This window comes from Electrona antarctica (genome assembly GCF_951216825.1).
Source record: "Electrona antarctica genome assembly, chromosome: 19".
Taxonomy (NCBI): domain Eukaryota; kingdom Metazoa; phylum Chordata; class Actinopteri; order Myctophiformes; family Myctophidae; genus Electrona; species Electrona antarctica.
The window spans coordinates 40,577,597-40,598,309 of record NC_136800.1 but is presented as its reverse complement, the minus strand read 5'-3'; the positions used below and the strand labels follow the sequence as shown (position 1 = coordinate 40,598,309).

The following is a 20,713-nucleotide window of genomic DNA, read 5'->3' as shown; positions in this document are numbered from 1 at the left end:
CCCGAAACCCTGTTGACCTCAGGATACATCACTGAGGATACGTCCCAGGTGCATCCATGCAATGTTTTTTTAGTTATAGTTCTTCTATTTATAGTGACTCATAGGAATAGACTATGTGACAACCAGGTATAGTCTGGTGACCACCGGAGAGACGGGTGACAGCCGGAATGTAGACGGCACCGGGTGAGCAGTATGGGTTAGCGCCCCAGCCTGTGTCCTCCGTGAGGAGGAAGCCCAACAGCCCTCAGTGAGGCCTTTGGGAGGGCCATGCAAGCGGAACCGCAGCACCATGACCCTGCGGAACCAGCCACCACTCCTGAATGAACTGTCTGGTGCTGGGACTCTGGTGCAACGCACAGGTCCTCGCTCTACTCCTGGTGAGAGCAGGAGTGGACCTGGTGAGACGTAGGAGGGGCCCGGACAGGAGACAACCCACAGAGCCTAGTCCCTCCATGCACCAGAAGTGTACCTCCCAGCCCTGGCAAAGTAGTTCTGGAGTAGTTCCAACGGATTGTGTGCCCCTGGTTTTTCTCTAGTGGGACTGATTGAGGGTAGCTACTGGGACGTAAGTCGGGACTTGATCACTCCCGGCTGGGTCGCCTGAGTGAGGGTTATGATGTTGAGAGACCCGAAACCCGAAACCCAGTTGACCTTTAACTATTTGTAGTTATAGTTAGAGCAGTGGTTCCCAAAGTGGGGTCCGGGGACCCCCAGGGGTCCTTGAGGGAGCTCCAGGGGGTACCCAGCTAAATTATAGTTTAGAACCAAATGGACCCTTATGGTTCTGTAACTCTGAATGGTACCAAATGGACCCGTTGGTTCCATTCGTACACTCTCAGAGTTACATCAACATTGATTTTACAATATAAATCGGGGGTCCCAGAGAGCCATTAAATGGGGGTCTGTAGACTAATGCATGTCAAACTGGGGGTCCTTTAAACTAAAACTTTAAATTAAACAGGTTGAGAATCACTGCTAGAGCTGTCATAATCTTCTCTTATGGAGGTCCCAGGCAAATATTTTTCCGTGGGCTCATTAGTGTCAATTTGGGGGTCCTTGACATGGCAAAGTTTGGGAACCACTGCTATATAGAGGGTATGCACATGCAAATCGAGTGGCAAAGTGAGTTTAACATTGTTTAACGATGTTTAATGCAACCAGAAAGGACTTTTCTGTTTGTAGGCCTATGTATGGGCTGTCAAGGCCAGAAAGTATTTTTTTGTCACTCAGTAGGCCTTCCTGCATAACTTTCGGGTTTGATGATGATGTTACGCGCATACCCTCTATTATTCTCTGTGCACATCACTGACCTGTTTGTCATTGGTTGAACAAACGGCCCTGTAAAGGACCATATCCCTTTCCATTTTAGATTTGATTTGTGTTATTTTGTGAAATAACCACTTCTCCCCATTTTAAGTATCTCAAACACTGCTTTTAACAATTTTGATACGCAAATAAATAGTCTTTTGTACCCTATTTTGATACGCAAAATAGGGTACCCTATTTTTATAAGTAAAACTATTGTTAAGCTTGTACCATACTTTTGTATCCTGTCCAATCTATTTATTTAGATTGGACAGAAAAAAAACACTAAGGAAGAAAAAAACCACACCCGTGTGAAGTGAGAGGCGCTCATATCATACATAACATTCCGTGCTCAATCTAATCATCACAAATGTCATTCCAGCCAATCACATTTTGCGTCCTCACCTTTTGTTTGTCTGAAAGCTGGGCATCTACAAGCGGACAATGCAACACATTGAAGCAAATTGGGCTATTTAGGCAGTTTTTGTACAGGGAAATCAGAGCAAAACAAGCAGCCTACACAGTGATACAATCGGTTAACGTGTTATCAACGCCAATCGCAGCCAGTAGGCTCCAGACTACATGCAGTAGGTCCGATCGGCTTGATAAGATCCACGTAATAAGTAACCTACTGGGGATTATCTGTTGATTTTCAGAGCCAACTCAGTTCAACTTTCCACATATCAAGAGATGAAGTGCTTAATAATACACTAGACCTCTGACTGAGTGTAATAGTTGTAGCCACAAACTCAATGATTCACGGAATAAAGAACATGCTAATTAATATAGTTTCTGGTTCCTGGTTTCAGCAGAAGGTTTCTGCCAGGCGGGACCAGAGGACATGATGAGACCCACTCAGTTGATCATCATCTTACTTTGGAATGCTCAGAATATTTAACTGGAGAACAATTCATTGTTTTGGCACAAACAAGGGACTAAATTATTTTCGCTCCTATGCCACCAAAATGTGGAACGCCCTACCCGGCTGCAATTCGAAACTGGCCTCCAATCCCCCCACCGCCCACCCCCTTTTCTCCTCACTGTATATTTTTCTTTTCCCTTTTTACCTCCCTTATGATGAATTCCTGTTCTGTTCTTTGACTATATAGAAGTGTCTATTTGTATGTCTCTAAATGTTTTGATGAATTGAACAAGGTGGACCCTCTTGTAAACAAGTGTAATGCTTAATTGGGTGAGTCGTCCACTCACAGTTAACAGTCTTTGTATTGAGTTTGTGCTTGAAATGTACTGTAATTCTGCAAACTGTTAATACATATTTCAATCAATCAATCAATTGAATAAACAGGGGAAGAACGCGCGCACACACACACACACACAAAGGTGCTGCCACACGGTCGAAAGAGCTGCGCACGTTCTCGGCTGCGCGTAGCTTAAAGCTTGAGTTTTTAGACAGCTGGTGGATGGAAATTAAGCTCCACCTCCGCTGAATTCTTGCGCGACGGCCAGATTCCCGGAAACGCTCTCCTCCGCTCAAGTCTTCCGCGGAGGTGGAGCTTCTTTTCCATCCACCAGCTGTCTAAAAACTCAGAATTTAAGCTGCGCGCAGCTTAAGAAGTGCGCAGCTTAAGACCGTTTTGCGCTATGGTGTGGAGACGGTGACACACGAGCCTGCCACTGCCAGCTCTCTATTTTGGCTTGATAAGCATTTGTATAAATTAATAACAATCATTAACTCATTATGATAGTATAATATAATGGGAATATTGCCACTGTCTTAATGAACATCTAGATATACCTTTATCATGGGGCAATGTAGCCTAATAGCCCAATATTAATACCCAAAATATCTTTAAATTAAGAAAAAACTTTATGCTGGAACAAAGACAAGACACCACCCTCTTTGTGGCAGGATCAGATCAGCCAATCATATAGTGGGAGTTGCACACTTAATTTGCATAGGCTTGCTATACATACTGGTGCAACGCCGGCCACAACTCACTTCTTCTCTTCAGTCCACTGAGAAAGAAACATGCCTGAAGTAGCAAAGCCAGTAGCAAAGCCAGCGCCCAAGAAGGGCTCCAAGAAAGCCGTCACCAAGACTGCCGCGAAGGGCGGCAAGAAGCGCAGAAAGTCCAGGAAGGAGAGCTACGCCATTTACATCTACAAGGTCCTGAAGCAGGTCCATCCCGATACCGGTGTCTCTTCCAAGGCCATGGGCATCATGAACTCCTTCGTCAACGACATCTTTGAGCGCATCGCCGGTGAAGCCTCCAAACTGGCTAACTACAACAAGCGCCGCACCATCTCATCCCGGGAGATTCAGACCGCCGTCCGCCTGCTGCTCCCCGGTGAGCTGGCCAAGCACGCCGTGTCTGAAGGCACCAAGGCTGTGACAAAGTACACCAGCTCCAAGTAAACTGTTCTGTCTGCTCTAAACACAACGGTCCTTTTAAGGACCACCCATCTTTTCCAAGAAAGGGTTTGTCCAAATACTACAAGCAAATGGCCTTTTATCTGAATAACAATGCTAAGACCAGGCATGTAACTTTTTAATGAAGTACTGTGCATTTATTCATCGACAAAATATTTTTTTTTGGTATAAATGGGTGTCAACATTTGTATGAACTTTAAAGAATCTTCAAAATGTATATTTCATATTTGCTCCAGTACACTAGCAGCCATGTGCAATGAACACATTTATGATTCACAAGTTAACAATACATTACCTAAACATTAAGTATCTTAAATGTATCACTCCATATACACATAGAATAAGACTATTAAAAGGTCTATCAATGTGGGTGTCTAATTCTAATTTCAAAACCTGTCAACTGAACCAGTTGGTCCAGGTCAGTCGTCTGTAGTAAAAGTAAAACTGTGTGCTCCTTACTATTATCTCAGACATCGATTCACAGGGAATTATTATTATTAGTTTAGCAGTAAGTCAGTCTCTTGCATTTTAATAATATCTCAAATGTATGTAGCGCTTTTCTGAGTAGTGAGTACCCAAATACACTTTACACATGAGGGGCAAGAAGAAGCAACATGTAAAAGCAACTTTATTAGGGAGTTAAAAAGAAGAAGAATAATGCCAAGGAATAAAACCAATAAAAACAGGGAAAGCAATATTGGAGTGTGAAAAATAGACACAAATTAACAGAAATTATATGATTATAGAGTTGAATAGCAATTACTGTAAAAACAAATGGGTGATGTCTCCAAGGGGGAGGAGGAGTATGTGGGTGATGTGACCAAGGGGGAGGTGTGTGTGCACGCGTGTTTTTTTTTGGGGGGGGGCACATTGGCAACGGCAACACAGCTCTCTCTGTGCCTGTCCTCCCTTACGTCCTCAGAACACACATAAAAAGGCAAGGCTCTGAGCTCTCAAATCATTCACTTCTAACTGCAACTACAGCTGAGCTAAAAATGTCAGGAAGAGGGAAGGGAGGAAAAGGTCTTGGAAAAGGAGGCGCCAAGCGTCATCGCAAGGTTCTTCGTGATAACATCCAGGGAATCACCAAGCCCGCTATCCGCCGTCTGGCTCGCCGTGGCGGAGTGAAGCGTATCTCCGGTCTGATCTACGAGGAGACCCGCGGTGTCCTCAAGGTGTTCCTGGAGAACGTGATCCGTGACGCCGTCACCTACACCGAGCACGCCAAGAGAAAGACCGTGACCGCCATGGATGTTGTCTATGCTCTGAAGAGACAGGGACGCACTCTGTACGGATTCGGAGGTTAATAACGCTGACTTGGTCTACCAACAACCCAAAGGCTCTTTTAAGAGCCGCCCACACTTTCTCTACAGAGCAGATTCCATTATACAATTTGTAGAACCTTTTTAAGATTTGTGCTTTACTAGTCAAACAGTGTTTATCAAAATGTGATCCGTCGACAGTTAAGTCTTCCGTTTTCTGAAAATTCCAATACCCTAGCTTTATACACTTCACTTTTCAAGACTTATAGTTATACTAGTCTGTTGCAATCTGACAAGTTGAACAATACTGTTGGGTGTGGACGTGGCTGAGCGTGCGTATATAACTGGTGGAGACATGGGCCATAAAGTTACAAATCGTCTGCGTTATTTAAATTTGATGTAGACTTAATAGTATTATGAATACAGATAAGACATGTGCGTAATAACACAGGATCAAAGCAAAATATGCCTTTATCTAAAAGTATTGTTATTTGGGTCCCTTATTTAACTACTTTTTGGCTGCTGCGTTGACGCAGACAAATATAAAGTCCGCCTTATTTACACTACAGTTTCATATTAAGCGACGGAACTAGTAAACTGTGTGCTCCTCAAAGACATTGGAAATTAACCTTTACATGGAAATAGTGGGTGGCTCTTAAAAGAGCCTTTGTGGGGTTTGTTAAACGAATGCAGCAGATTTATTTCTTGGCGGCTTTCTCGGTCTTCTTGGGCAGCAGAACAGCCTGGATGTTGGGCAGCACACCGCCCTGAGCGATGGTCACTCCACCCAGCAGTTTGTTAAGCTCCTCGTCGTTGCGGACGGCCAGCTGGAGGTGACGGGGGATGATACGACTCTTCTTGTTGTCACGGGCAGCGTTTCCAGCCAACTCCAGGATCTCAGCGGTCAGATACTCGAGCACCGCAGCGAGGTACACTGGAGCTCCGGCACCGACTCTCTTGCCATAGTTTCCTTTACGCAGCAGCCTGTGGACACGACCAACGGGGAACTGGAGCCCGGCACGGGATGAGCGGGTCTTAGCCTTCGCCCTGGTCTTTCCTCCGGTTTTCCCTCTGCCGCTCATTTTGATGTAGGTTTATTTCTGGAGTAAAATCTCGAAGAAAATTGAGAAATATGCTGAGGAGAGGCGCGCGAGAGCTTTTATATCTTCAACAACACACAGCCTAGTATTGTCTGTATGTGAGGCGGTGTGACCCACCAATGAATGAGAGCGCGGGCTGAGTGTGTATGAGCTCCCGTCCAATCAGTGCTAGTGGCGTGAATGCTCCTCCCAAAGAAGGAGGTTCCTGCCCATAAACGGTGTCTCTGAGAGAGAGAGAGAGAGAGACTAGACAGTACCAAAGAGAGAGTATGGTGGGTATCCCATATGTAGTATGGGATATTGGGAGTTGAATAAAACCCTTATAATGAGTTAATTGGTGCAGCAGAGGATAACACGAGAGGCTCAGTGATACGATTTATTAAAGAAACAGTCTGTAAGTAGGAAATTGAGAGTAACAGAAGGGGGCTGTAATGCAGCTATTTGGATGCCAACCACCAAAAAAAACCATGAAGAAGAGAGAATGGCAACAACCATGTTTTTTGATTGATTGATTGAAAATGTTATTAACAGTTTGCAGAATTACAGTACATTTCAAGCACAAACTCAATACAAAGGCTGTTAACTGTGAGTGGACGACCCGATTAAGCATTACACTTGTTTACAACAGGGTCCGGTCCACCATGTTCAATTCATCAAAACATTTAGAGACGTACAAATAGACACTTCTATATAGACAAAGAACAGTACAGGAATTCATCATAATGGAGGTAAAAAGGGAAAAGAAACATATACAGTGAGGGGAAAAAAGGGGGGGCGGTGGGGGGGGATTCAGATTTTACGGGGGCCAGTTTCGAATTGCAGCCATCCGTAGGGGCCCTTTGAGAGCGGTTTTGAAGGAGTCAAGGGATTCGCATGTCTTAATGACTGTTGGTAGGGCGTTCCACATTTTGGTGGCATAGGAGCGAAAAGAATTTAGTCCCTTGTTTGTGCCGAATCTGGGTTGAACATGATTCGTTGCACTCCCTCTGGTGTTGTGGGTGTGGACTTCGTTAACATTAAGGAAGTATCTACACAGGTACATGGGTATCTTGGTGGAGTATCGAATCTTGTGGACCAGACCCATTGCAAGATGCTGTACTCTGTCGCCGACCCTAAGCCATGCCAGTCTGTCAAAGTGGGCAGGGGTGAGGTGGGTTCGGGGGGTGAGGCCAAGTAGGAGCCTGACCAGTTTGTTTTGGGAGGTCTGGAGCCTAGTTTTAAGGGCCTTTGAGGTGCTGTGGTACCAGGAGGTGCATGCATAGTCAAAGAAGCCTTGTACAAGGGCTCCTGTTAAGGTCTTCAAGGTGTTTTTGTCGACCAGTGAGGAGATCCTGTAAAGGAATCTTGTTCTTTGGTTGACTTTTTTGATTACGTTGGTGGCCATTTTATCACCGGAAAGATTAGCCTCCAGGATGGAACCTAGGTAGGTAATTTCATCTTTACGTGTGATAACATTGTCACCCACTCTAACCAAGAAGCCATTTGCCTTGCTGAGATTACTATTAGATCCAAAGAGAATGGATTCAGTTTTTCCCAGGTGTAAAGATAGTTTGTTATCAGCGAGCCAGGTGCAGATTCTACCGAGTTCAGAGCTGAGGGCATTTTCAACCTGCAGTTTGTCCCTGTCCGAGACCAGCAGTGCCGAGTCATCTGCGAACAGGAACAAGTTGCAGTCACAAGCTGAAGTCATGTCGTTAACATATATTAGGAACAGTAGAGGCCCTAGTATGCTTCCTTGTGGAACGCCACAGCTCACTGGGAGGGGGGGGGACAGTGTTCCGTTCACTTCCACCATCTGTGCTCTCCCCTCCAGGTAGGATTGCATCCAGCTCACTGATGTGCTATCGAAACCAATTGCTTTTAGCTTGTTAACCAGTATGGAGTGGTTCACTGTGTCAAAAGCCTTTTGGAGGTCCAGCATGACCATGCCGCAGTATTTGCCAGCGTCCACCTCTTGTTTGATGTGGTCGCTCAAATAGAGAAGGCATGTGTCAGTGGAGTGGGATGTTCTGAAGCCAGATTGGAACTCGTACAATAATGTATTAGTGGCAAGATACTTTTCAACCTGTTCATATCACTTTCGAGATGGAGCTTAGAATAGAAATAGGGCGGTAGTTGCCGGGGTCTAATTTACTCCCTTTCTTGTGCAGGGGGGTTACTTTGGCCAGTTTGAAATCTAGGGGGACCTGTCCCTGTTTGATGGAGAGGTTTACTATGTGGGTGATGATTGGAGCTATAGAGATGGCTGAGTCTCTGAGAAATTTGGAGGGAATATTGTCATGGCCAGTGGCCTTGTGGGGTTGGAGGGCACTCAGTTTCTTAAGTACCTCATCAGTTGTTACCATAACTAATTTAAAATCGTCTTTACAAACACCTAGGTTTCTGTAGAAGGTTTTAATGTGCTCTACACCAAAGAGCCCAGAGTGGGAGGGCAGATTGTTAACCAGCGTTGTTGATATGTTTGTAAAGAAGATGTTCAAGTAGTTGGCCACATCAAGCTTGTCAGTGATGAGAGTGTTGTTCGCTTTAATGTTTATGTTTGAAAACCTGGTTTTCAGTTTCTGACTATAGCCTAATTGGTTGTTGAGTAGCTTCCAGAGCTCTCGAGGATTGTTTTTGTTTTCCTCAGCTTTATTATTAATGAAGTTACTTTTGGCGGATTTGATCATAGCACTTACCTCGTAGCCATTAGACATCTGAACTAGATGTATGTATGTAGCAATATGCATCCGTCGTTACCAGAAATCCACCGAGCTGCTGATCCGCAAGCTGCCCTTCCAGCGCCTGGTGAGGGAGATCGCACAGGACTTCAAGACCGACCTGCGCTTCCAGAGCTCTGCAGTCATGGCTCTCCAGGAGTCTGCCGAGGCTTATCTGGTCGGTCTGTTTGAGGACACCAACCTGTGCGCCATCCACGCCAAGAGGGTGACAATTATGCCCAAAGACATCCAGCTGGCCCGTCGTATCCGCGGAGAACGTGCTTAAACCTTTCTGACACTAGTAGAACCCCAAAACGGCTCTTTTAAGAGCCACCCATCTATTTATTTTAAAGAGCATTTCCCACACGAGTGGCATATGAGCAATGAAATAATATAAGTAATATTTCAGACGCTAATCTCTTCTCCCACTAAAGATCCAAATTGTTGCATAATTGCCACGTCAACACTACACTGGTTAAGATGCCCCCCCCCCTCTTTAAATCAAACATGAATTTGGCAGTTGGTGGCTAACGGCTGCCACTGTGTTCACGTGATACAGTGATATACAGAGGGTGGCGCTCAATGAGTCAGTGTTGTCTTTGTTTCTGCATAATGTTCTCCCGCCTGCCTGATCTATTGTCCCCTAAAATAGTTCTCCCGCATGCCTCGTATAAGATTGTCCCTCTAAAATATAGACTAGGGCAGGGATTACATTTTGATGAGCACATTTAATTAATAGCTCTATTCGACGCTCCAATTTAAATCCCGTTTTTTAACACTTTCTATAGTCAGTCCACTTACTGCAGTCAGTCTATTTGCTACTAATCTGATATGATATTATGATCATCCATGATGTCCCTGACCAGTCTGTACCAAACAAAGCAATCAAAATTTGCAAAATTGAAGCAACTCAATTTATCCCCAACTGTATCCCAACAATTGATATATGCTGGCAAATCGGTGAATTTAATCTGCATTAGGCTTTATAGTCAAATAAATCTTGCATCTTTATATTGCAGTTTGCACTGCAAAGATGTGGAATAAAAACATATTATATATATTGCATCTTTATCTTAATCATATAATTTGCACTAGTGTTATATTTCATATTCGCGTGATATTTGTGCATGTTTCTTGCTGAAGTTAAATCTGCAATAGTTTTGGCATTATATAATCTTTTATAAAACGTGGCATGGTGAGTCATGGCTTCAGGCCAACGGATCTAACCCTTAGCAGGCGCTGGGGACTCGATCGGGCGTGGTGTCGCAAATTATATACAAATAAAAGTAAGACATTTAAATGCGGGACTATGATGTACAAGTTTGACATGCAAGAATACGTAATCACTGTCAGTCCATTAATCATGGCTCACGAACAGACATTGCCTACTTGAATGGAATAAACTCTGTATAGCGCATGTGGGCGGCTCTTAAAAGAGCCTTTGGGTTGTTGGTAGATCAAGTCAGCGTTATTAACCCCCGAATCCGTACAGAGTGCGTCCCTGTCTTTTCAGAGCGTAGACAACATCCATGGCGGTGACGGTCTTTCTCTTGGCGTGCTCGGTGTAGGTGACGGCGTCACGGATCACGTTCTCCAGGAACACCTTGAGGACACCGCGGGTCTCCTCGTAGATCAGACCGGAGATACGCTTCACTCCGCCACGGCGAGCCAGACGGCGGATAGCGGGCTTGGTGATTCCCTGGATGTTATCACGAAGCACCTTGCGATGGCGCTTGGCGCCTCCTTTTCCAAGACCTTTTCCTCCTTTCCCTCGTCCTGACATTTTGAGTTGCGCTGTAGTTGCAGTTAGAAAACTGAGTGATTTGAGAGTTCAGAGACTTGCCCTTTTATGTGTGTTCTGAGGACGTAAGGGAGGACATGCAGAGCGAGCTGGGGCTGCGTGGGCGTTACTAACTCCGCCCCCCACAACACACACGCACACACACTCTGCTATATAGTCAACTGCTCTATCTATGTCATATAATAATGTATTAATATGTATGTGATGTATTCCTAAAGTACACATATATATTTTTTTTTTATATATATTTTTTTTGTTTGACAACAAATATTGTTAGCCTTGATGACCTTACATGCGTATGCAACAGCTAAATAATGTAATTTTGATAGCATGTACTGTAGATATATAGCACTCTAGTGTAAAATCATAGGTTCATTGTACAGATATTCTACTGTTAGACAGATGTTGTGTTTTTGATCCTTGATTGCATTTGATGTATTACCATGTTACCACCTACATTGAAATTGAACCTGTAATCATGTATACATTTCAGTGTTACAAAATGCATTTGTGAAATTTGCTCTGGGTCAAATTTATTTCTACATTTCATGACTTCATGCAATTTATTGCACAATGAGATAATTCTGATGATGTAAAGGTGGACGGGTTACTAGGTTACCGTTATTTCCCCTTGTATAGCCTACCATTACATTTAGAACAAAACATTGAACCAGAACCACTGGCCAAAGGCAATAGCAAAGGTGGATTCACATGTGTCAATATTCATTAGGTATGAGCATGTTTGACTAGTAACTAGTTTTTTTCTTTTTTGATGAGAACATCAGCATAGATAGGGCAGCAGCAGAATTGTTTTAGCAACAAATCAACTTTGCAATAATTATATTTTATGCAAGGGCCTGTAATATAAAGGCAAACATTTTAAGCTGGTTGTTATTCCAGTGACCATTACATAATTTCTAAATAAAGTAAAGATAGGATACTCTTGTAAAAGAATGTGGTTGGCTCTTAAAAGAGCCTTTTGTGGGTATAAATATGGTGCAGACAGTTTACTTCTTTTTGGGAGCGGCCTTCTTTGCTGCCTTGGGTTTGGCAACCTTCTTGGCTGGAGCTTTCTTGGCTGCTGCGGGCTTCTTAGCCACTTTCTTGGGGCTCATGGTGGCCTTCTTCGGGCTTTTGGCCGCTACTTTCTTGGCGGCAGGCTTCTTGGCTTTCTTGGGTGATTTCTTGGCGGCTGCGGGCTTCTTAGCCGCTGCGGGTTTCTTGGCTGCAGCAGGCTTCTTTGCTTTGACTGCTTTCTTAGCAGCAGGTTTCTTTACCTTCACCGCTTCTGCCTTGTTCATCTTGAAAGAGCCGTTCAGGCCGGACGCAAGCTGGACCAGGGTGCCTTTAGCGACCAGGCTCTTGACAGCGATCTTAACGCGGGCCTTGTTCTTCTCCACATCGTAGCCTCCAGCAGCCAGAGCCTTCTTGACCGCAGCTAGGGACACACCGCTCCGCTCCTTGGAGGCGGACACGACGTTGACGACCAGCTCAGCGACGCTGGGGCCGGTCCACTTGGGTCGGGGTGGTGCCTTCTTCTTGGCGGCCTTGGCTGGTGACGGAGCTGGTGCTAGCCTCGGTCCCAGGCCCACTGGGACCGCGCTGCTCCAGGGAGCACCAGGGAGCCGGATCACCAGGTCGCACCAGGTCCAGGGAGCTGGTGCATCGCAAGGTCCTTCGTGATAACATCCAGTCTCGGATAGGTTGCTGTTCATTCTCTCAAGTAAACTCTCACAGACTGATGCTGAACGCTCTGCAGGGGCTGGACTTAAACACCACATGAGAACCATTTAGAGTCAACACACACAGGCCCTCTTCTCTCTTGTGCCACTTGTACAACTTGTAAAACAAGTTATAACAACTACTGTGTATATTATTCAATGGGACAAAGAGCTGACCAGTTAACACACATGTGCCTTTCTGTCATGATCTAAGATGAAAGCAGTGCACTCCTTTTTAGTAATAACCTCAAAACATCACCTGTCTACAGTCAGAGCACAGTGTTGCCTCTGTAATTTTTCTTCTAAAATATTGTAAACTATGTTGTAATAACAACAATACTCACAATCAATTTAGTAGACATTCCTGGCGATGAGATACCACAAACTATACTTTTGTTATGTCATCCATGTTGCTATAAATATAATGTTTTATGACCACAGTAAACACACTCCAGTTCAAGGAAGCATGGTGGTGGAGTTGATCTCAAATTCCAATGAATTCCAGTGATCAGTAAGAGCGCGCCCGGCAACCGGTGGTGTGAAGAAGCCTCACCGTTACCGTCCCGGTCCGGTACAGTGGCTCTGAGGGAGATCCTTCGTTATCAGAAATCCACCGAGCTGCTGATCCGCAAGCTGCCCTTCCAGCGCCTGGTGAGGGAGATCGCCCAGGACTTCAAGACGGACCTGCGCTTCCAGAGCTCCGCCGTCATGGCTCTCCAGGAGTCGGCCGAGGCTTATCTGGTCGGTCTGTTTGAAGACACCAACCTGTGCGCCACGCCAAGAGGGTGACCATCATGCCCAAAGACATCCAGCTGGCCCGTCGTATCCGCGGAGAACGTCCTTAGACTATCTGTTCCTGTCACAACCCCAAAACGGCTCTTTTAAGAGCCACCAAATGTGTTATTTGAAGAGAAATTGTTCCTTTTAATAGATGCACAATAAGCCCATAACTGATAATCAAATGTATTACAAATGGTCATAGTGTGTATTGTGTCTATATTCAGAGGATATATACCATATTTAACATACCTGGTATCCATAATAACTAATTATTTTATTATTGCATTTTATTCATATATATATATAGCCTATGGTTGTTTTTCGGTCTGAGTTTACTGATTTAATTTGTTAATCCGTAATCATAATGCATCTAACTAAAATAATTTGATTTATGTGTGATTTAAATCACCTCAATCACTCACATAAAGAACCACCCTGTGTGGGAGGGGAGGCATTGTTCCATTGTGTTGAACTCATCATGATGCTTCACACCAAAACCAGCAGATATTCATACCGGTAGTCCTGGAATGAGACTCTTCTGTACAAATGCAGAGAGGAGAGTTTTGGTGTAAATATAATCTGCATGTCTATCAGCGTTTGCTTCTCAAAGTGGAGGTGGGGGTTGAGCGTTGAACATGTTTCTAGTATTGGGGGAGATTTATTTTAATGGTGTGTTAAATGTGTTGTCTAAGTTCAGCTGTGTTTTAGACTCTTAACTCACATGTGCACAGTAGTGGGAGATTTATGTTAGCATGTTATGTAGACAACACTAGAATTGTATTGTATGTAGCCACAGCACTTTATAGTATAGCATAGTATAGTATACGTATAGTTTATACTGTATGTATAGTGTCATTATATAGATATTCCACTGTTACGTTCTTAGCTTACGCATTTACTACTTTCTATGTATGTGATGTATTGCCATGCTTTTTGTAAGTTTAATATAAATTGCTCTGGATTAAGAGTGTCTGCTAAATGCATACATTTTATACAGAGTACAATGAGTACATTTTCTTTGCAGCATGGCACATCATGAAGTATCTAGGCCTATACCTGAGAAGTGTCTCCATAATCAAATATACATATACAGTTTATAGAAGATTTAAACACTCTTAGTTTTCTGATCACACAGTGAGTTATTTGTCCAAAATTAGCCAAGTTTTCCAACAGCTGGCATTTTGTCATTGGAAATTGGGATCAACTCCACCATCAGGCTTTCCTTGAACGGGAGTGTGTTTACTGTGGTCAGAAAACCTTATATTTATAGCAAAACGGATGACATAACAAAATCATAGTTTATGGTATTGCGTCACCAGGAATGTCTACTAAATTGATTGTGAGTATTGTTGTTATTAGAACATAGTTTACAATATTTTAGAAGAAAAATGACAAAGGCAACACTTTGATCTGACTCTAGACAGGTGATGTTTTGAGGTTATTACTAAAAAGGAGTGCACTGCTTTCATCTCAGATATATTCATGACAGAAAGGCACATGTGTGTTAACTGGTCAGCTCTTTGTCGCATTAAATAATATACACAGTAGTTTGTTATAACTTGTTTTAGTCGAGGAGAAAACACAAGTGGCACAAGAGAAGAGGGCCTGTGTGTGTGTTGACTCTACATGGTTCTCATGTGGTGTTTAAATCCAGCCCCTTCAGAGCTTTCAGCATCAGTCTTTGAGAGTTTACTTGAGAGAAGGAACAGCAACAACCTACTATCCGAGACTATAATGGCAGAAGTCGCACCAGCACCAGCTCCGTCACCGGCCAAGGCCGCCAAGAAGACACCAGCACCAGCTCCGTCACCGGCCAAGGCCGCCAAGAAGAAGGCAGCACCCAGACCCAAGAAGACCGCACACTCACACACCGGCCCCAGCGTCGCTGAGCTGGTCGTCAAGGCCGTGTCTGCCTCCAAGGAGCGGAGCGGCGTGTCTCTGGCTGCGGTCAAGAAGGCTCTTGTTGCCGGTGGCTACGATGTGGAGAAGAACAAGACCCGCGTCAAGATCGCCGTCAAGAGCCTGGTCGCTAAAGGCACCCTTGTGAAGCACTGTTTTGCTATGGCCATAACCACTGTTTTGTAACCCGAAATAGCATTTAAATTGAGTAGTGCCATTACAAATGTAATAGCAAAACAACTAAAGAGAAAAACAGGTAACACGTCCACCTCATATTGAAATTGCCAAGTTAGACATGTATCATGTGTTCTGCCTATATCTCACAAATTCATCAAATGCATAAAAATAGTCATCAAGGATGAGAAAATAACTGTAACAGTAGAATATCTCAATGAACCTATGAGTATACACTATAGAGTGCTGTGTCTATATAGTACATTATACATGCTATCGAAATAACATAGTTTAGTCTTTGCATAAATTCGTCGAGGCTAGATTTTATAATATGATATAGAATATAGATAGTTTTCGTGCGTGTGTGTGTGTGTGTGTGTGTGTGTGTGTGTGTGAGAGAGAGAGAGGTGGGGGGCGGTGTTAGTAACGCCCACGCAGCTCGCTCTGCCTGTCGGGGTTAGTAACGCCCACGCAGCTCGCTCTGCCTGTCCTCCCTTACGTCCTCCGAACACACATAAAAGGGCAAGTCTCTGAGCTCTCAAATCACTCAGTTTACTAACTGCAACTACAGCTGAACTAAAAATGTCAGGAAGAGGGAAGGGAGGAAAAGGTCTTGGTCTTGGTCTAGGTAGGTAATTTCATCTTTACGTGTGATAACATTGTCACCCACTCTAACCAAGAAGCCATTTGCCTTGCTGAGATTACTATTAGATCCAAAGAGAATGGATTCAGTTTTTCCCAGGTGTAAAGATAGTTTGTTATCAGCGAGCCAGGTGCAGATTCTACCGAGTTCAGAGCTGAGGGCATTTTCAACCTGCAGTTTGTCCCTGTCCGAGACCAGCAGTGCCGAGTCATCTGCGAACAGGAACAAGTTGCAGTCACAAGCTGAAGTCATGTCGTTAACATATATTAGGAACAGTAGAGGCCCTAGTATGCTTCCTTGTGGAACGCCACAGCTCACTGGGAGGGGGGGGGACAGTGTTCCGTTCACTTCCACCATCTGTGCTCTCCCCTCCAGGTAGGATTGCATCCAGCTCACTGATGTGCTATCGAAACCAATTGCTTTTAGCTTGTTAACCAGTATGGAGTGGTTCACTGTGTCAAAAGCCTTTTGGAGGTCCAGCATGACCATGCCGCAGTATTTGCCAGCGTCCACCTCTTGTTTGATGTGGTCGCTCAAATAGAGAAGGCATGTGTCAGTGGAGTGGGATGTTCTGAAGCCAGATTGGAACTCGTACAATAATGTATTAGTGGCAAGATACTTTTCAACCTGTTCATATCACTTTCGAGATGGAGCTTAGAATAGAAATAGGGCGGTAGTTGCCGGGGTCTAATTTACTCCCTTTCTTGTGCAGGGGGGTTACTTTGGCCAGTTTGAAATCTAGGGGGACCTGTCCCTGTTTGATGGAGAGGTTTACTATGTGGGTGATGATTGGAGCTATAGAGATGGCTGAGTCTCTGAGAAATTTGGAGGGAATATTGTCATGGCCAGTGGCCTTGTGGGGTTGGAGGGCACTCAGTTTCTTAAGTACCTCATCAGTTGTTACCATAACTAATTTAAAATCGTCTTTACAAACACCTAGGTTTCTGTAGAAGGTTTTAATGTGCTCTACACCAAAGAGCCCAGAGTGGGAGGGCAGATTGTTAACCAGCGTTGTTGATATGTTTGTAAAGAAGATGTTCAAGTAGTTGGCCACATCAAGCTTGTCAGTGATGAGAGTGTTGTTCGCTTTAATGTTTATGTTTGAAAACCTGGTTTTCAGTTTCTGACTATAGCCTAATTGGTTGTTGAGTAGCTTCCAGAGCTCTCGAGGATTGTTTTTGTTTTCCTCAGCTTTATTATTAATGAAGTTACTTTTGGCGGATTTGATCATAGCACTTACCTCGTAGCCATTAGACATCTGAACTAGATGTATGTATGTAGCAATATGCATCCGTCGTTACCAGAAATCCACCGAGCTGCTGATCCGCAAGCTGCCCTTCCAGCGCCTGGTGAGGGAGATCGCACAGGACTTCAAGACCGACCTGCGCTTCCAGAGCTCTGCAGTCATGGCTCTCCAGGAGTCTGCCGAGGCTTATCTGGTCGGTCTGTTTGAGGACACCAACCTGTGCGCCATCCACGCCAAGAGGGTGACAATTATGCCCAAAGACATCCAGCTGGCCCGTCGTATCCGCGGAGAACGTGCTTAAACCTTTCTGACACTAGTAGAACCCCAAAACGGCTCTTTTAAGAGCCACCCATCTATTTATTTTAAAGAGCATTTCCCACACGAGTGGCATATGAGCAATGAAATAATATAAGTAATATTTCAGACGCTAATCTCTTCTCCCACTAAAGATCCAAATTGTTGCATAATTGCCACGTCAACACTACACTGGTTAAGATGCCCCCCCCCCTCTTTAAATCAAACATGAATTTGGCAGTTGGTGGCTAACGGCTGCCACTGTGTTCACGTGATACAGTGATATACAGAGGGTGGCGCTCAATGAGTCAGTGTTGTCTTTGTTTCTGCATAATGTTCTCCCGCCTGCCTGATCTATTGTCCCCTAAAATAGTTCTCCCGCATGCCTCGTATAAGATTGTCCCTCTAAAATATAGACTAGGGCAGGGATTACATTTTGATGAGCACATTTAATTAATAGCTCTATTCGACGCTCCAATTTAAATCCCGTTTTTTAACACTTTCTATAGTCAGTCCACTTACTGCAGTCAGTCTATTTGCTACTAATCTGATATGATATTATGATCATCCATGATGTCCCTGACCAGTCTGTACCAAACAAAGCAATCAAAATTTGCAAAATTGAAGCAACTCAATTTATCCCCAACTGTATCCCAACAATTGATATATGCTGGCAAATCGGTGAATTTAATCTGCATTAGGCTTTATAGTCAAATAAATCTTGCATCTTTATATTGCAGTTTGCACTGCAAAGATGTGGAATAAAAACATATTATATATATTGCATCTTTATCTTAATCATATAATTTGCACTAGTGTTATATTTCATATTCGCGTGATATTTGTGCATGTTTCTTGCTGAAGTTAAATCTGCAATAGTTTTGGCATTATATAATCTTTTATAAAACGTGGCATGGTGAGTCATGGCTTCAGGCCAACGGATCTAACCCTTAGCAGGCGCTGGGGACTCGATCGGGCGTGGTGTCGCAAATTATATACAAATAAAAGTAAGACATTTAAATGCGGGACTATGATGTACAAGTTTGACATGCAAGAATACGTAATCACTGTCAGTCCATTAATCATGGCTCACGAACAGACATTGCCTACTTGAATGGAATAAACTCTGTATAGCGCATGTGGGCGGCTCTTAAAAGAGCCTTTGGGTTGTTGGTAGATCAAGTCAGCGTTATTAACCCCCGAATCCGTACAGAGTGCGTCCCTGTCTTTTCAGAGCGTAGACAACATCCATGGCGGTTACGGTCTTTCTCTTGGCGTGCTCGGTGTAGGTGACGGCGTCACGGATCACGTTCTCCAGGAACACCTTGAGGACACCGCGGGTCTCCTCGTAGATCAGACCGGAGATACGCTTCACTCCGCCACGGCGAGCCAGACGGCGGATAGCGGGCTTGGTGATTCCCTGGATGTTATCACGAAGCACCTTGCGATGGCGCTTGGCGCCTCCTTTTCCAAGACCTTTTCCTCCTTTCCCTCGTCCTGACATTTTGAGTTGCGCTGTAGTTGCAGTTAGAAAACTGAGTGATTTGAGAGTTCAGAGACTTGCCCTTTTATGTGTGTTCTGAGGACGTAAGGGAGGACATGCAGAGCGAGCTGGGGCTGCGTGGGCGTTACTAACTCCGCCCCCCACAACACACACGCACACACACTCTGCTATATAGTCAACTGCTCTATCTATGTCATATAATAATGTATTAATATGTATGTGATGTATTCCTAAAGTACACATATATATTTTTTTTTTATATATTTTTTTTTTGTTTGACAACAAATATTGTTAGCCTTGATGACCTTACATGCGTATGCAACAGCTAAATAATGTAATTTTGATAGCATGTACTGTAGATATATAGCACTCTAGTGTAAAATCATAGGTTCATTGTACAGATATTCTACTGTTAGACAGATGTTGTGTTTTTGATCCTTGATTGCATTTGATGTATTACCATGTTACCACCTACATTGAAATTGAACCTGTAATCATGTATACATTTCAGTGTTACAAAATGCATTTGTGAAATTTGCTCTGGGTCAAATTTATTTCTACATTTCATGACTTCATGCAATTTATTGCACAATGAGATAATTCTGATGATGTAAAGGTGGACGGGTTACTAGGTTACCGTTATTTCCCCTTGTATAGCCTACCATTACATTTAGAACAAAACATTGAACCAGAACCACTGGCCAAAGGCAATAGCAAAGGTGGATTCACATGTGTCAATATTCATTAGGTATGAGCATGTTTGACTAGTAACTAGTTTTTTTCTTTTTTGATGAGAACATCAGCATAGATAGGGCAGCAGCAGAATTGTTTTAGCAACAAATCAACTTTGCAATAATTATATTTTATGCAAGGGCCTGTAATATAAAGGCAAACATTTTAAGCTGGTTGTTATTCCAGTGACCATTACATAATTTCTAAATAAAGTAAAGATAGGATACTCTTGTAAAAGAATGTGGTTGGCTCTTAAAAGAGCCTTTTGTGGGTATAAATATGGTGCAGACAGTTTACTTCTTTTTGGGAGCGGCCTTCTTTGCTGCCTTGGGTTTGGCAACCTTCTTGGCTGGAGCTTTCTTGGCTGCTGCGGGCTTCTTAGCCACTTTCTTGGGGCTCATGGTGGCCTTCTTCGGGCTTTTGGCCGCTACTTTCTTGGCGGCAGGCTTCTTGGCTTTCTTGGGTGATTTCTTGGCGGCTGCGGGCTTCTTAGCCGCTGCGGGTTTCTTGGCTGCAGCAGGCTTCTTTGCTTTGACTGCTTTCTTAGCAGCAGGTTTCTTTACCTTCACCGCTTCTGCCTTGTTCATCTTGAAAGAGCCGTTCAGGCCGGACGCAAGCTGGACCAGGGTGCCTTTAGCGACCAGGCTCTTGACAGCGATCTTAACGCGGGCCTTGTTCTTCTCCACATCGTAGCCTCCAGCAGCCAGAGCCTTCTTGACCGCAGCTAGGGACACACCGCTCCGCTCCTTGGAGGCGGACACGACGTTGACGACCAGCTCAGCGACGCTGGGGCCGGTCCACTTGGGTCGGGGTGGTGCCTTCTTCTTGGCGGCCTTGGCTGGTGACGGAGCTGGTGCTAGCCTCGGTCCCAGGCCCACTGGGACCGCGCTGCTCCAGGGAGCACCAGGGAGCCGGATCACCAGGTCGCACCAGGTCCAGGGAGCTGGTGCATCGCAAGGTCCTTCGTGATAACATCCAGTCTCGGATAGGTTGCTGTTCATTCTCTCAAGTAAACTCTCACAGACTGATGCTGAACGCTCTGCAGGGGCTGGACTTAAACACCACATGAGAACCATTTAGAGTCAACACACACAGGCCCTCTTCTCTCTTGTGCCACTTGTACAACTTGTAAAACAAGTTATAACAACTACTGTGTATATT

General features: G+C 44.3%; 7 protein-coding genes across 7 annotated transcripts; 3 read left to right on the top strand and 4 right to left on the bottom strand.

Moving 5' to 3' along the window:
* Positions 1-3,294: 3,294 nt before the first annotated feature.
* Positions 3,295-3,682, top strand: LOC306943629 (histone H2B 1/2-like; the record flags this gene model as incomplete). The annotated part of the gene is made up of 1 exon (XM_079530061.1): positions 3,295-3,682. The coding sequence occupies exon 1, from the start codon at positions 3,296-3,298 to the stop codon at positions 3,680-3,682; it is 387 nt and encodes a 128-aa protein (XP_079386187.1). The 5' UTR covers position 3,295.
* A 1,010-nt stretch (positions 3,683-4,692) lies between these two features.
* LOC306943989 (histone H4) lies at positions 4,693-5,004 on the top strand (the record flags this gene model as incomplete). The annotated part of the gene is made up of 1 exon (XM_079530572.1): positions 4,693-5,004. The coding sequence occupies one exon, from the start codon at positions 4,693-4,695 to the stop codon at positions 5,002-5,004; it is 312 nt and encodes a 103-aa protein (XP_079386698.1).
* A 635-nt stretch (positions 5,005-5,639) lies between these two features.
* LOC306943304 (histone H2A-like) lies at positions 5,640-6,064 on the bottom strand. The gene has a single exon (XM_079529544.1). The coding sequence runs from the start codon at positions 6,039-6,041 to the stop codon at positions 5,658-5,660; it is 384 nt and encodes a 127-aa protein (XP_079385670.1). The 5' UTR covers positions 6,042-6,064; the 3' UTR covers positions 5,640-5,657.
* A 2,704-nt stretch (positions 6,065-8,768) lies between these two features.
* LOC306943305 (histone H3.2-like) lies at positions 8,769-9,054 on the top strand (the record flags this gene model as incomplete). The annotated part of the gene is made up of 1 exon (XM_079529545.1): positions 8,769-9,054. One exon carries the CDS (start codon positions 8,769-8,771, stop codon positions 9,042-9,044), a length of 276 nt encoding a protein of 91 aa, XP_079385671.1. The 3' UTR covers positions 9,045-9,054.
* Positions 9,055-10,229: 1,175 nt separating this feature from the next.
* Positions 10,230-10,541, bottom strand: LOC306943991 (histone H4; the record flags this gene model as incomplete). Its single annotated transcript, XM_079530574.1, has 1 exon — positions 10,230-10,541. One exon carries the CDS (start codon positions 10,539-10,541, stop codon positions 10,230-10,232), a length of 312 nt encoding a protein of 103 aa, XP_079386700.1.
* Positions 10,542-11,566: 1,025 nt separating this feature from the next.
* On the bottom strand, positions 11,567-20,553 carry LOC306943148 (uncharacterized protein; the record flags this gene model as incomplete). The annotated part of the gene is made up of 5 exons (XM_079529349.1): positions 11,567-12,216; positions 12,856-13,045; positions 17,159-17,239; positions 19,296-19,308; positions 19,850-20,553. The coding sequence occupies 5 exons, from the start codon at positions 20,551-20,553 to the stop codon at positions 11,567-11,569; spliced, it is 1,638 nt and encodes a 545-aa protein (XP_079385475.1).
* Positions 18,509-18,820, bottom strand: LOC306943630 (histone H4; the record flags this gene model as incomplete). Its single annotated transcript, XM_079530062.1, has 1 exon — positions 18,509-18,820. One exon carries the CDS (start codon positions 18,818-18,820, stop codon positions 18,509-18,511), a length of 312 nt encoding a protein of 103 aa, XP_079386188.1.
* Positions 20,554-20,713: the final 160 nt, after the last annotated feature.

What these genes read in the sequence shown, in the direction of transcription:
- LOC306943304 (XM_079529544.1), bottom strand. Translation starts at nt 6,041, where the DNA reads ATGAGCGGCAGAGGGAAAACCGGAGGAAAGACCAGGGCGAAGGCTAAG.